At 38.7% G+C, this 15262-nt stretch overlaps 1 protein-coding gene across 6 annotated transcripts in view; it reads right to left on the bottom strand.

Moving 5' to 3' along the window:
• Window positions 1–15262, bottom strand: part of MCTP2 (multiple C2 and transmembrane domain containing 2) — a 127837-nt gene that overhangs the window by 13262 nt on the left and 99313 nt on the right. For all 6 annotated transcript variants that reach the window (XM_071568171.1, XM_071568170.1, XM_071568174.1 and 3 more), the window contains 2 exons: window positions 9591–9713; window positions 6782–6823 (listed from right to left, as the gene is read on the bottom strand). In XM_071568171.1, the coding sequence (XP_071424272.1) occupies window positions 6782–6823; window positions 9591–9713 (165 nt within the window). The remainder of the gene's footprint in view (window positions 1–6781; window positions 6824–9590; window positions 9714–15262) is intronic.

The following is a 15262-nucleotide window of genomic DNA, read 5'->3' as shown; positions in this document are numbered from 1 at the left end:
CTTATTCTGCTTCCAGATATTCAGGGACAGTTGCAAAAGGAACCTTCACATGACCACAATACTGAGGCACTTCCAATGGCGAAGACTTTTTAAAAGAATGGGAATATGGGGCAAGCCAGGAGAGGATGTCCCCAGCAATAACACAGCAATTCACAATGCGGGAGCTACAATGGTCAGAGCTGGGCTTGCAAAGAAAAATCATAAGACTTACGGAGGAAGAGACTGAAGGCAAAATTCTTCAATCATCTGCTCTGGAACAAAGACCAAATACCGCCTGTTACTGGTTCTTCTCTAGCCAAGCATCCATTACTGAATTGAAAGCTTGGATGGTGGAGATTCTCTTAATTCTTTTGATCATTTGTTTCAGTGATTAATAGCTTTCATCCTTACAGAAAGCTGTTTCCTATTTTTTAAATCTATCCTTCAGATATTTTTCCTCTGGATACATCCAAACTAGTAAGCAATGCTCCAAATACATAGACAATTTTTACTCTCTAAGTGTATTTCAGATGTATACTCCAAGTTTCATATGCACACAACTACAAGTTAGGCTTGAAGCCACGAGTAAGTTCTAAATACTTGCTCACTTGGATTTCATATAAAACACTTGCAGAAAAAGAAATCTTGCATGCAACTTTCAAACAAGTGGTATTCATCAGCAGATTTTTGGCGTGCCAAGGGAAACTCAATATATAAAACCAAGGAACACTTGGGGGCAAAGATGAGGAAAAGGGGAGGAGAAAACATAAATAGGGATTAATGCAAAAGGAGGAAGAAAACAGGATACAGCCAACTAAGTCAGGAATGAAAATCATGAATATCTTCAGGGATTGGAAGAATTATTCTCCCTAGCCCTGGGCTGGCCTAACTTTCAGGATTAGCTTTCTTACAGTAGCTGTCTCATTATGCTACTGCTGCAAGCACATTAGGGCAATGTTTTACCAGGATTTATCTGACATACCAGTTATTAATTCCTCAGTGCATTAGCAGCAAACAAGATTGATGGAAAGGGAAAAGAAAGAAAAATAGCTCAGACATGCATTGCTTTTTACTCCACTATTATTCTGTTTAAAAAAAAAAAGAAAACAACACAAAACATGCAGCAGTTATTTAGAGAAAGGCAGAGTTAGCCAAAGTTGGATTTAATTTGCAGCTTGCTCTGTACTAGACTACAAAACTCTGACCTTATCAGTGGCCAGCAAAACCTGTGCCAAACAACTTCTTAAGGCCAAAATACTCATCCATGTAGAACTTCTGAAACCAAAAAGATTTTATTGGGTATAAACAGCAGACCACTGGGCTCTATTGTCTGCAGGGAACACTTCACTAACAGCTCCAGTCTAGCAGCAAAATGAAGCTCTTGTGGGAGGTGGTAGCCATGGAGTGACAGACAGTCTCTTGGTAGCTAAAATGAATTCCAGGCAGAGCTTTGAAAACAGTCACCACAGTAACCTTGAACTGGATCGTGCCTTTGGTGGGAGCCAAAGGCAGCTGAAATGAACCCAGCAATCTGCCTTGCTGAGTCACTGTCTTGCCCTGTGCTGCAATGTCTGCTGTGTGTCGAGAGCTGCTCGGCGCTTCCAGGACGGGTACCCGGAGAGGATGGCTGCCAAACTCTGAGCAATTGCCTCGTGCAGTCCTGAAACTGTGCATCACAGGATCTTTTTGTTTATTAACACCATGCTGCAAATGTGCCTGCCTGTGGAAATTTAGCGAATCTGAGTGCACTTGAAATAATTACCAAATAGAGGAAATGCAACACATACAGGTCAATTTATGCTCTCAGTTAAAAAGGTGTGAAATCTGGAATAATTCCACCAGATCCAATAGAATCACTTCAGATTGGTTATGAAGGAGAGCAGCATTGGTCTTAAAAGGACACATTTTAAAAGCAACAGCACATAATCCTACAGCTAAATCTGGGCAACACTGCCTAAAGGGCAGAAGATGACCACGTCATGCCTTGTTCAGCTATGCTTACACTTTCTTTGCTTACATTAGATGAATTTCATCTGTGCACAGGGGACCAGCAAAAGCCTCCTAAGCCAAACCCAAGGGAAATGTTATACAAAAAACCTTAGATAACAACTCTGTTGCTTTTTCTATGCACAGGCATGAAATGCAGGGAGTTTAAGAAGCATTATCTGTACTTGCTCACGTTTTCATAGACATGTAAAGTAACACAAAGTCCAGTGGTATTGCTACAAGTTTTAAAGCAATACTGGCAGTCACAACAGAATAAAACACTATTCAGGCAAGGAACATGTGCGTAAGAAGCAACAAGAATCAATCTTGAATGGAGATAAAAAGTCACCAGTCATCTTTGATTTAAAAAAGTAAAGGGGAAAGAAAACAAGTTTTGTCAAAATAAGTGCTCTCTCCTGGAAATACATGAGACTTGAGAACAATCACATGGTGATTAGACTTAAACTACTGGATCATCATCTATAATCTAGGTAATGATCTTTACCAATCTGGGTTACAAGGGAAAGATAGATCATATATCTAGCCAACTGAAAATAAAATTCAACATTTTTAATAGTTGGAATTTTTAAGGTACAAGATCTCCCTGACATTTATGTGCTCAGTCCAGTGACCTGCCTAGTGCTACTTAATATTTCTCCAGAGAGTTAGAGAAGTTAGTGTTGGCTTACCTACTTCTGAGGTAGGTAATTCTCCCTAAGAGGGAGAAATTTAGATGCCATAGGACTGTTAAAACTTCTTTGTCAGGAGAGACATACCACAGTGCCTAGAATGTCTAAAAGTCCTCTGCAAGCTCTTCCTTTCAACTCTGCTCCCCCATCACTCTTAAACCTATGAATGGATGAGCCAGGATGCTGATACAAGGACCGTGGCAATTTATAGGACACCTATGGGTAAGAGCAGTCCTAAACTATGCTGCAATGCAAAGACTTAACAAGAGATCATTTATCTTCCAGTTTCTTGTACACAAGAGGCTCCCAAGGAAAGAGCAAAGCACAATCAGAGTAACCCCTACACTGGATCTTTTACGGACATGATCTTGCCCATAATTTTGTGAAGAAGGTGGATGATCTTTGTCAGTCTGATACCCTGTGTATCATGGAGTACTTTCAAGTCCTTACCATCATTTCTCTTCAGCAATCTTAATGGGAGATGTTGAAACGTTATATTGCAACTGTTGTATTGAAGAGAAAAACTAATGAAATTATTTATACTTCCAGGGAAGAAAACAATGAGATGATATTGTCTTGAATGACCTTTCCTAAGCATGGGGATACAGCATCTTACACAATAGAGTCTTGGTTCATGTTTCAATTATTGACCTTTACTGTGGAGAAAATTAATGCAATTTTCATCGTAATCCACCCGTACAAATAAGATCCATACGGACGGTTTCCACATGCTGAATCTAACTCAAATGGAAAATGTCAGGTCTTTGCTACTGCATGAATTTGACTTTAATTTGTTTGGCTGGAGTCTTTTTGAATTGTGTTCATAAGACTTTGTATATCTTTGGTACCTATTTTTGACAGAGATTTTCCTACATGAGAAACATTGGATTTTTATTCTTTGGTTATTTTTGCCCACTTCTGGTTTTTTTCCAATACACGAGACACTAAACATTTCTTGGAAGTTGCCAAGTAACTTGGCCTAATGCCACAGTATCATTTGATCTTTCCCTGTTACATCCCACTAGCAAAGAAGGGCTACGCTGCTTCACCACAGGATAGAAATCCTCCAAGAAAAAAAGAGAAAAAAACCCCAAAACACACAAGAATTGTTGTTGATTTAGTTTTGTCTCTGATCTTCTCTTGAATCAGTTACCAGACCTGCAATTAAAGTTTTGTCTGTTGTGGAGGAGATGCAAATTTTATTCACACAACTGAGAAGATTCCAAGACTTTCCAGTCAGGTTCTGTGACACACTCACTCACAGGGACACTATCTGTTCTTGAAGCTCTATTGCCACTACCAAAACCAGAAAAAATATAAAATAAAATAAATAGAAATTGTCAACCACCAGACAACTTACACTGAGCTGCATGTAACTTGTCTATACCCTCTCACTGGCAGGCAAAAGATGTTTCAGTAATGTAATTTTAAAACAATCCTTACTCAGGCAGCCTGACAGACCCCAGAGCTGACAGGACAGAGCCTGAACCCCATATCCAATACAGCATAAATCCAAGAACACATTCATCCACCCAAAAGCTTGTGCCAAAGGGACAGAAGTCTTCTATCTTTTACAGTCCCCCATGCTGGTATGTGGGGAGGGCAAAGGGAGAAGGGATGGGGGAGTTGGCAATTAAGCCCTGTCATTTAAGACAGATAGTTTAGGTGGAGAGAGTTAATCTGCTCTTGGGTTTTTGAACTAAGTGTCTGTGTATTTATAATTTGTAAACAGTTCATCTTTTAGAGGGTGTGTTACAATTCCCAGAAGCACGGTCTGTTATGTCTAATGGGCAGCAGAACCCAGAAGGGCTCTGTGTGCGAGTATTTTGATACAGCAGGATGATAGGAAACAGAAACAGAGACCTCCTATACCACAACCCAACTAGCAGATTTCAGCTTTGGGAGTTCTTGTATTAGGGAGGGATAAAAAAAATACACAGACTTCTTCTTAAATATAGTTGTCTGTTTAAATGTTGACATTGCCATGAGATAATGTCATAAAATTACATTTTTCTTAAACTCCCCAGAGAGCATTGGCCACCCTGAGACTTGGAAAAGCTGCAAGTCATCAGAGTGCAAGCATGGCCCATCACTGCTGCACAGGGGATACACACAGGGCACAACAAAGACATGGGACATATGTAGTGACTGTTAAATATTTCTTCTGGCAATTCTGTGTCAGAACTCCGTAGACCTATACCATTAGTATACCAATAATATGAATTATTATTACTGAAATGTTGGGATGCAAAGTGTTACCTTTATGAGAAAGCCTGTTGAAGGTGTCTACAGTAAGTAGCTTTAGCCAGTGCTACCAGCTCTCTGTGTCAAGAGCGTTATGGAGACAGAGGCAACACTTATTAGAAAATGGTAGGGCCAAATCATCAACAGCTCAACACTGTGACCCGAGTTTACCCAAACCTGACTACTTAGTTAAAAGAAACCAAGAAAGAGAATGACAGTTAAGTTGTTTGGGGGAAGGTAAAATTGTAAAGTCATTCAATCCATATTTAAGAAACACAGTAGTATTTATAGAGAGAACCAAAGCCACTGAAGACATATCTAGGATAAATCTTAACCTAGAATGCTTTATCATTGCAGCAATGAATCTATTGCAAGGCACCAGAAACAGAAGATTAGATACTTATTTAACACATTTTTACTTCTCTTTTCCCACCTAAGCACTTGCAAGGGAAAAAGAGTAATATTAAAATAGAAGAAAATAAATGAGATTGCTCCAGCAAATAAGTTATACCTTTAGGTATCACACAAATGATATGCAGGGGGTCAGTATTTACAGGTGTCTAGCAACAAGTACCCACTAAATAGAAACTATTGACTTTTAGATATACACACTATTCTTCTGAAAAAGATGCAACCTTCATTTAGCAACTTCTGATGAGTTCCAGGTATTGGTCCATTCAGCTGATAAATTTTATGATGCAAAGGGTAAATTATAAACGAGAACATTTAGACAATTATTGTGTGTTGCAAGAAACCTGTAATTCAACTAGATTGCCTGAAGTTCACTTTATAACTTTGATGGATTTCCAGTTGCTTATTAAAATATAACCACCACAGAAGAGCAAGTTAAATTTAAATAACTACTCCCATCAATTAGTCTGCTGAGCTTCAGTTTTAGGGCCTGTGACTGAGAAGAGTTAAGGTGCACTTGCTCTCTGTGGTATTGATTTACGTCTCAATGATCAACAATTTCACTGTAACACTTTGAAAATATAGAATATTCAAGAACAGTCTTATTAACTTAGTATGCAATTTCAAAGTTTCACATCGCCTTGTGAACATTTTCTTCCTAACAGCTAATGTTCCTTTGCATGCTGTTGCTTGTTAAATAATTCCTCACCTTTTAGCTTTAAAGTATTTATAGATTATCAGATCCTCCTTCACTTACTTATGTTTTTTCAAGCTGTATACATTAAGTTCTCTTAATCTTTCTTCATATGTCATGCCCTCTAATCCTTTTATCATTTGTCACTGTGGTTTGATAAACTTGGAAAAAAATCCAATGAATTTTTCACAGTGAGAAGAATGAGTAAGTACGTTCCAATAAAATAAAAAACAGGCCTTGCCAATTCCAATTCTTTCCACATTTCAGCGGATGAACTAAAACAATTTTTTTCCCAGGCTCTGAAAGAAATGTTGAGAAAATTCTAACCAGTCCTCCACAAATCATACCAATTCTGGCCTACTGAAGTGGAAATGCCAAATCACTTGGGGAAAGCTGCTAGGACAGAATGTCATCCAACACTCGGAAGCAATGGGGGGGGTTTACATACTTGTGTGTGTTGTGGCACCTCATGCACCCATACATGTACCTGTAAGTGCACATACATGAACATATGCCCATTGCAAGGTCAAGCACAAACTGGGGTTGCTCAGATTGAATTAATGTTCAGAGGTCTCATGGAGGTAGTAGTATCACTATGGAATGTTACACAAACCAACCTTTTCCTACTTTCAAATTTGCCAATCAGCAAACTGCTGACAACTGTCTTCCCACTTAATACAGATAATAACTGAAGTTCTCATGGAGAGAATATGGTGGGTTTGTGGTCTCCCACGTTCCTTCTGACTCTCTATCCAACACAATCATGAGATATGCTTACCTTATCATCTTCATCCTCATCTTCATCCAAGCCCATAAGCTCCTGCAGAAGCAGATGTCCATATTATAAAACCCTACACTTATTTTTCAGTAACAGGCAATGTTCAAAAAGCTTATGTTACTCCCACAAGATTTCATTATAGAATTTTCTCCCACTTCTATTGAAAGTCATTAAAAAACCCCACCACTTTCACCTTTCAGAAATCGTGTTTTGTACTCAAGGACCTTTTTTTTGTGTGATATTCAGAACAAAGCACGCAATACCCTATACAAATTTTAAGTCTAAATAAAGCATTTGTGGCTGTGTCCAGTAATTTGAAGGTAACAGGCTTTCAAATTCATTGCCAACTTTTACTGTGTGTAAACAGCTTTGTACTTAGGTCTTGCAAATGAACCAGACGGTATGTCAAGGCTGAAGACTCTATACTCAACTTGTTCCATCCTCACTGCTACAATGACTGCTCCCTCCCTTTAGGGCCATTACTGAAACACTAGACTTTAGAAAATACATTAGTATGAACATAATCAATCTCATGAATCACAGTCAGATTTCTATGCAGCATTATTTCCTCCCTTTAACTTCTATGCTGACAGGTAGGAGAGAAAACAAAAGACTTGGCTAAGGCTTGGAATTAGGAGCACTTGGCTTTCAATTCAGGTATTTAATAAACTGAGCTTTTAACAGGATCCTCCAGGTTTTTCTTGGTTATTTAATAGCTACATTTGAATCTATGTCCTACAAGTTTAAATAGAGCCAACATGCAAAGAATGTGAGAAACCACAACAAAAGGATGTTTTGGATTTGGGTTTTCTTGGGGGGTTGGGTGTTTCTGTTTTGGAGTTTTTTTCTTTCTTTTTTATCTCCTGAAAAGCAGTTGCATTTTGTATGTAAAAGGTACTGGGAGCTGATACCCAGATTTATTCTTTGGCTCGTGGAACACTCTGAGCAGTAGAATTAACACTGATCATGGTTTACATTTCTATAGAAGCTCCCCATCTGTAAATCATAAACCATTTTACCAATATTCACAAATTTATCCTCCTGGCAACTGGATCAGGAGTACAAGGTTAATACTGTTATTCACATTTAATAGCACAGAAATCAGAGAGAATTTGAGGTTCACTTTTGCAAAGACTGTTGCTTGCATTCCTTTATGTACACAAAAAGCGTGTGCTGGCACACAAAAACCAAGGGCAGTGAACTTGCAGACAAAGTCTGAAGAAGCAAAAAATAAATAAATGACTGTGTAAAAAACGTCGGTATTTTGAAGAAAACCTTTCCTCATCTGCAGGACAGATGTGAGTAGGGGTAGCACCTGATTGTCTATTTTTGACCTACAGATGGTTAGAATCATAGACACACATAAAAAGAAATCAGGTAATATTAAAGGCACTTTGACTACTTGTTCCATATGACCCCAATCCTGCAAAGCACTTTGGCAGATGTGTGGTTTTGCTTATGCAAAATGCACCCCTGAATTTCATGGCATCATGTTGCTTACAGAATGTGTGACAGGAAAAGAGCCAAATTTCTGATGAACCTTCCTTGAGTATTTTTTGAGATATCCTTTCTGTAGTATCCACCTAAACGTTTCTCTGCTCAATTCTTCTGTCTTATGTGAGACTGACATCACCTGAACATGCAACAAATTCACCACAGGATGAGTGAGGGGGCTGGAAGGCATTCTCTGTACTTTTTTCCTTGTCAGTTATCGTTTATTTTATTTTTTGTATTAAAAACAAAAACATCTGTTTGCCTGGGATTCTCCCACAATGGAAGTTATTTTCTTGATGAAATCAAGTAGTCAATGAAGACACACAGTATCGTTCTGTGTTATTCTGGACTTGGCTGACACTGGAGAAAAGAATTTCTTTTACCATGTTTTCAAATTAAACCTATCCTGGTCTGGATAATGCAACTTCCCCTGTCTTCTAAGAATTTTTTCACTTGGGAATGGATGAAAACCAAACTAGGAGCAACTTTTATCCCTAATATTAATAAACCAGCTAAGGACTTTTTAAATTCTACAATATTATGCCTTTGTATAAAATACACTTGACTTGTTCAGGTAAAGGTATCAATGTCGATCATCTTCTGACAAAAAGTTAGAAGCTAAACTTTACCCTCCAATTCATTACTGCGTTTATTTCACTGTCAAATACAGAATATTATGGACATTCATCAATTTACTTTCATTTCTAGCTGTAATTACCACTGTTATGTGAGTAAAGACGGTGGTCAGCATCAAATAACAGTAACATTTCATCACACTTTGTGATTATTTTTGTATTTAAATTTTTTTTCTCCCAGGCTAAAAAAAATGAAGGCTAAATTTCTGGGGGGGGAAAAAATCACTTGTCATTTAAGGGTAGGGGGTAGGGAGGAGGAATAAAGGCTTCTTAAAGCTGCAGATCACAGGACAATTTTAAAAACCATCTACATTCTCTTTTGGCTTCTATTTACTTTTCTCTGCTGTGAATCATGAATCATGAGTGTTATGCAAAGCATAATGGCAGGAGAGGCTTGGAACTTGTTGCTTTGGAAGCCTTTCTTAATGGCACTTAAAAACGCTCGTAGTTACTTAGTAAGTGAAACCCTCCTCCTACACACTCTCGTCCTCTCCTACTAGTCTGAATGGCTTATTGCTTTAATTGAATAATGAAAACTGAGAAGGTTGAGGCTTCTTTTCAGTAACTTTGAAATAAAAATGTTGTTTAGATACATAAATAGTTTAATACTGTTAAAACACGTGACACTTCACTCAAGGGCAAACTGGAGCTTCCAGAAATGTTACTGCCACTTTACTTGCCTGGGCATCTTGGGTGTTGTTGACCTTCCCTGTTGTGACGAGGGAGAAATTGTATGCGAAGAGCACCAGCAAAGCCAGGGGCACCATATACAGCTCCACGTTCCAGACAGTGACCACAAATACCTGGGAGAAATAAAGCAGCAGAAAGGAATACACACAAGTGTTTAAAGAGAAAGACTAGTACGAAAGCCTTTCAGTCATTATCACTCTGTACATTCATCCTTGAATCTCTGTTAACCTCATTCGTATTATTATTTTGGCAAAGAAATCTGCTCCCAGAGCATGCTCTCACTCTATTCTGTTCTGAGTTCATTAGGCTGCTGTTTGTTAGGTCCTTCTCCCCTGTGTCTGGAGAAGTATAAGGCCATGAATATAAGGTTAGTCTGAAGGCTTTATTGACTCCTTCCTGGGACTCCTGAAAGCCTAAAAGCCTTTTGTCCTTAGTGCTAGTGTATAACAGACACACTTACAGAGGTAAACCTGCTCCACCTCATCAAAACCTAATTGCCAGGGGGTCTTTCACAGGCTAGAGTAGAGTTTTTTCTCTTGTGCAACAGGAGCTGGGAAGCTCCCTTGTCACTCCACAGGGGATGATCAGCAAAGGCATCTTCACCATTAATCCATCTGTATCTTTGGCACAGCAGCACAGAGAAAGGACTATCACCTTCCTGGAGGCAAGGCTTTAAGGTTGCACATGATGCATTATTTTGGAAAGAGATCCAGTCAGCCTAGTCTCCATTCCCATACTGCTGCCATTTTTAAGCACAACATATTCTGATTTCACTGGCTGCTTGGATTTTCTTTACCCAAAACCAGTGTGAGTCTGTGTATCTGGAGTGGTATCTGACAAAACCCACTAATTGCAAAACAAGAAGCTAAATTTTAAGGGTTTTTTTCTGCAAACTCAAACAAATCACACAACTAACATGATGGGGATTTATAAAGCACACAGGATTTTTCAAAAGGAATATAACAAGCCAAACTGCAATCCTATCTTAAAAGTACCAACAATACCTGAACAGACTGCAAACTTAGAGGAGTTGGCAATGAAAAGTTAATAAACTAAATCCAGAACTGCCATAAAATGCATGTTGTGATCCCATTTCCTTTCCTACTCATACATAGTGTTTCCAGAAGAACTGCCTAATGCTGGTAGCAACTTGAAGCTATTTAAAGCAATCTCCTTTAAGACAAGGCACAAACACATTTTTCTGATTTTTCTTTCTCCCAAAGAACCTGGAGTGATCAGAAACAACAATCACATTTTTAGAATAATACAGGTAAGTGAAAATGAGTCAGATCCAGTGAATGTATCTCAATCTGCAACAAGGGAAAACTCAATGGGTGATGAGAAATCTACATCTCTACCTCCCTTCATCCTTGGCCTGTCAGATACTACATATAAAGACAATGCGGGCAGTTTAGAATGGGATTATTTATGGCAATGTATTTTGTGTTATGGACTTGAAAGTGTAACCATACTGTACTGAAGAAACATTTCCCACTGCATTCAGCAGTGTTAGAATTTATACCCCTACAAAACAGCAGCTGTTGTAACTTTTAAACAAAAAGACTTGTCTGACATCAGACAAATAACCAGTTAATACCTACCATGGGCCAAACATAAACCAAGAAACAATGCCTGTATCTGTAACCTTGCCCAAACAGCACTGCATTTTCTAGAGTGAACCTGATTTTATGTTAGCTGTTGCTATGCAAGGAATTAGACTGTCATCCTGTTCTTGGCATTTGTAGGCCAGTAAAACAATCTTTGAGATATATTCATTTATAAAATGGGCTGACATCCAGACAATATATCCCCATGCTATTGATTTGCAGCACATGAATGTATGTTTGGGTTTTTTTGTCTTTTTGATCCTGCTTTTCAACATACTAAATTATTAGAAGTGATAATGATTCACACAGTCACATTTCTTATGTAAGCAAAGCAACAGAAACACATGAATTCTGGCCAAGAAGGCACAGTACTTGATCTATGTTACAGGAGTCTTGCATGACATGACTTTAGCTAATAAAGACTTCAAAAATTGTTGTATTCCCAGCTGAAAGTTCTCTCATAAATGAAACTTTCTAAACTGAACAAGGTCCTCTGAAACTATTCCAACTCCCTTGGATGAATCTCTGCTTGTTTTGTAAGACAAAGTAAAGGTGATATCAGCTCCTGTCCTACCCCAAATGTCACTCCAAAGAACAAGGACCTCACACTGTACATATCTGCACAGCTATCTTTCTCAGGTACATACAGATAGATAAAAACAGACACACACATAAATATACATCTGATCCTTATGTAAACAGCTTCATGGAAATTCCTGTTGCCAGGTATTGATTCAAAACACTTGCCCATTGGAGGGGAATGCATTTACACCATCTCCCTGGAGCATAAGCAAAGTCATTCTTCCCTTAGCACAGCAAAAAGGCTCCACCAGTAGCCAGCCAGGCAAAGTCCTCCAAGGAGTCAATGAAGCTCTTGAAGAACCTTTCTTCATTCACTCAATTGCAGGACTTGACCCAGTTTTAGTGCATCTGTCACCATCCTGTGTGAACATCACTGTGCTCTGCTACAAGTGCAACAAAACCTTGCAATCACAGGTCATTTAGGGAGGCTACGAAATCAAGACCTTGGTGATTTTAGATCTTACAGTACATGCTGTGTATTATTAAGTTTCAGACCTTAAATAAAATTTCATTACAAAATCTCACTGTAGGCTCAATGGGTAGCTCAGGCATACTGTCTCTTCCTTTCTAATGCTGACTGGTTAATCAGCTGCTGAGCTGTAACTCAAACAGTGACACTTTGATAGAGCCCCCACATCTCCATAACAAGAGTTGCTTTACTGCTACTGCCACAGTACAGGAAACTTTCATTACTGTGACACACTACAGACACAAGACAAACTGATTTAGCTATTCAGAAATTATTTAGCCTCAGAGGTATGGGAAATGATTGCTGTGAACATACAGTACATAATAAAAGTTCAGAGTGTGTTTATAAAGCAAATAGAAATATTTCTGCAATCTACCAGCCTTTTGAGTAGTTCTGCAGCATCAGATTGCAAAGCAGATTCCAAGCAGGCCCATGTCCTATTTTATCAACTCTCAGTATCCTGATACTGACCACACATCAGCAGTCTTGTGACACACACACCCATTCCCCAAATTACAAGGTTCTCAATCAGGCATGTTTTTACTTTCCCCCCAGTGATACCTTAGGCCTGGGAGAAGACCCTGCATTATGCTCCCTAAATTATTTACTTATCAGTATTTTTTTGCCAAAACTCAAGAATACTTCATCTGCTGACGTAAATAATGGCTAACACACAGAACAGTATCTTTCATGATTTCTTGTCATCCCCAGTCTGCCTTTTACCTAACACACAGACTAGTAAGAGAATCCATTAACAGGTTCAGATCACTTTCTCTATACCAGCGAAGTCAGGGACACAAACCAAGCTCCTGTTTCAAATGACCCGGTTTCAACAAACCATTTCTTTTTTCGATGTTTCACATCATTGTTAGAACAAGTTGTGTCAGACATAATCCATTACATCACTGATGCCTTTTCTGCTGGGCTTCACACTGTGCATGGGAGAAGTTAAAAGGACAACAGTGGATTTACAAACTGAGTCAAACAAAGGAAAGTGAATTTTCCGCGTTACTTCCTTTAATGCCATTTGAGAGTAAAAAAGCCTATTATAGGAGTGAACAATTTAATTCACAGCATTCTAAAACACTGATCCAAACAGAAACAGAAATGGAATAGACATATCTAGAGGGAAAGGGGAAAAAAAAGAGCTCTTGAAACCAATATTTAGACTAGTGCTTTACCTAGAAGAGAACAGCAATATCACAGCCTTGGAGAAAGGACCACTTGATTTCAGCTGATTAATGTGTTGCTATTTCAAAGGGCCTAATAACTACAAGTTAAAGCTCTGGAGGTTTGGAAGCTGTTTCATCTGAAAATCATTGAAGAGGGGTCCAACTGTTCCTGTCAAGAAGCATGGAGTTTGAACAACCATGAGAGTGGCCCTTTTGACAGCAGTACAAAAGATGAGAGAAGGCAGCCTCAGCTGAAAGTAAAAACAAACCCTTAGAAACACGTTTCAAATCTGGTTTTTCTGCCCCTCTGGTTCCAATTTAGGATCTGACTATTAAGACCAGATTTTAGACGGGTGTCTACTAAAATATGCCCATAAAACATTTGTCACCAGCAAACCCACATTCAGGGGATAGAACAGTTTTAAGAGGTTTAGAAACCTAGCACAAGATAGCATCTTCTGTTTGATTTTTCTACACAGTAATTATAATTTTTCTAACTGTAAAACACAGGCTTTCTTTGACCTGGTAAGCTTTTGTGGGGAAGTGAAAGATGCTGCGTTATGCGACAGAATAATTCTTGGAAAACAACAGTGATGGGAAGAGAGTGATACATTCCATCAGATGGAAGAAATAAAAGTGAAAGGAGATTAAATACATGCAAGGAGCCCATGGTAAAAAGTTATTTTCTCAGCCAGTGCAGGCTCCAATGCTAATGAAATGCCTCATCAGCAGAGCTGTGAAAAATATTATTTGGAACTCAAAGTTTCAAAACACACAATTCAACTGAACTCTAAAGTACTAACAGCTTCATCAAAAGTTTCCTTCCGATTTATAAACACGATCTGTGTAATTCATGAAGGCAGGAGAAAAACTTGAGCTGGCACTGCTGTGAATGTCGAAGTTAGGCTTTGAACTAAATGAAATCACTGATTTTGATTTGAGACACAAAGATGTGCTCCCTTTTCATTTAGAGGAGCGAGAAATTCTGTGTTTTTCACTTATCTCTGGGTTATACAGTTTCAAGTTGCCTCCTATGCAAAATGAACTCTGTAAAAAAAAAAAAGAAAAAAATTCTGAAAATAAGTATTTGGGGACAAACTCTCTAGACTTCTGAATTTTTTTAAAGTTTTCAGTCCCTCTGCCCCAAAGAAAATGGAGAATACTGGCTCCCCAAAAGAGCATGAAATCCCTCGGAGGCAATAAGCCTGTCAGCAACAAATTATTTTTGACAGACACTTATTCCTGTCTTTAGAAAGGAAGAGTACAAGAGTAGAGGAGAAAATTAACACATTCACACAGAGCAGTACATTTGTGCATATGTGTATATATAGCTTTGTATACAGAGCCATCTCTTCCAGGTAAGTGCAATCTGGATGCAGGAACAGAGCAGTGCTGAGCCCACACTAACAAAAATCAGGGTACCCAAAGTGGGCTCAGTCTGATGTGAGTGCAGTAACAAGGCTTGTGCTCTTGGGTTGGCTTATGGATTGGAATAATGGGAATAGTGAAGAATAAACAAACATTAAAAATAGTGGAAATTAGCCTAACACAGCCCCACCTCAGGGCATAGCAAAAAAGCTTGAGGCAACGAGTAGCATGTATATCTCAGTAAAGGTCCTCCTTTCAAGGATCCATTCCAGAATTGTTTATACCAACACTCTCCTTCCCCCATTCATATGTTGCTCTCCCACTGCTGAGAGTGCTGCTATGCCAGTTCATGGCCACTAAACTGGAGCTCAAGGAGGGGTCAGTTATGAGTAGAGTCACTCCCTCATTGCAACGCAATAATGGAGAACATGGCAGAGAGAGAAATTATACTTGAATAAGCCAGC

The sequence above is a fragment of the Pithys albifrons genome, chromosome 13, assembly GCF_047495875.1.
Source record: "Pithys albifrons albifrons isolate INPA30051 chromosome 13, PitAlb_v1, whole genome shotgun sequence".
In the NCBI taxonomy this organism is placed as follows: domain Eukaryota; kingdom Metazoa; phylum Chordata; class Aves; order Passeriformes; family Thamnophilidae; genus Pithys; species Pithys albifrons.
Note: the sequence above shows the minus strand (reverse complement) of the source record. Positions and strands in the feature narration are given on the sequence as shown.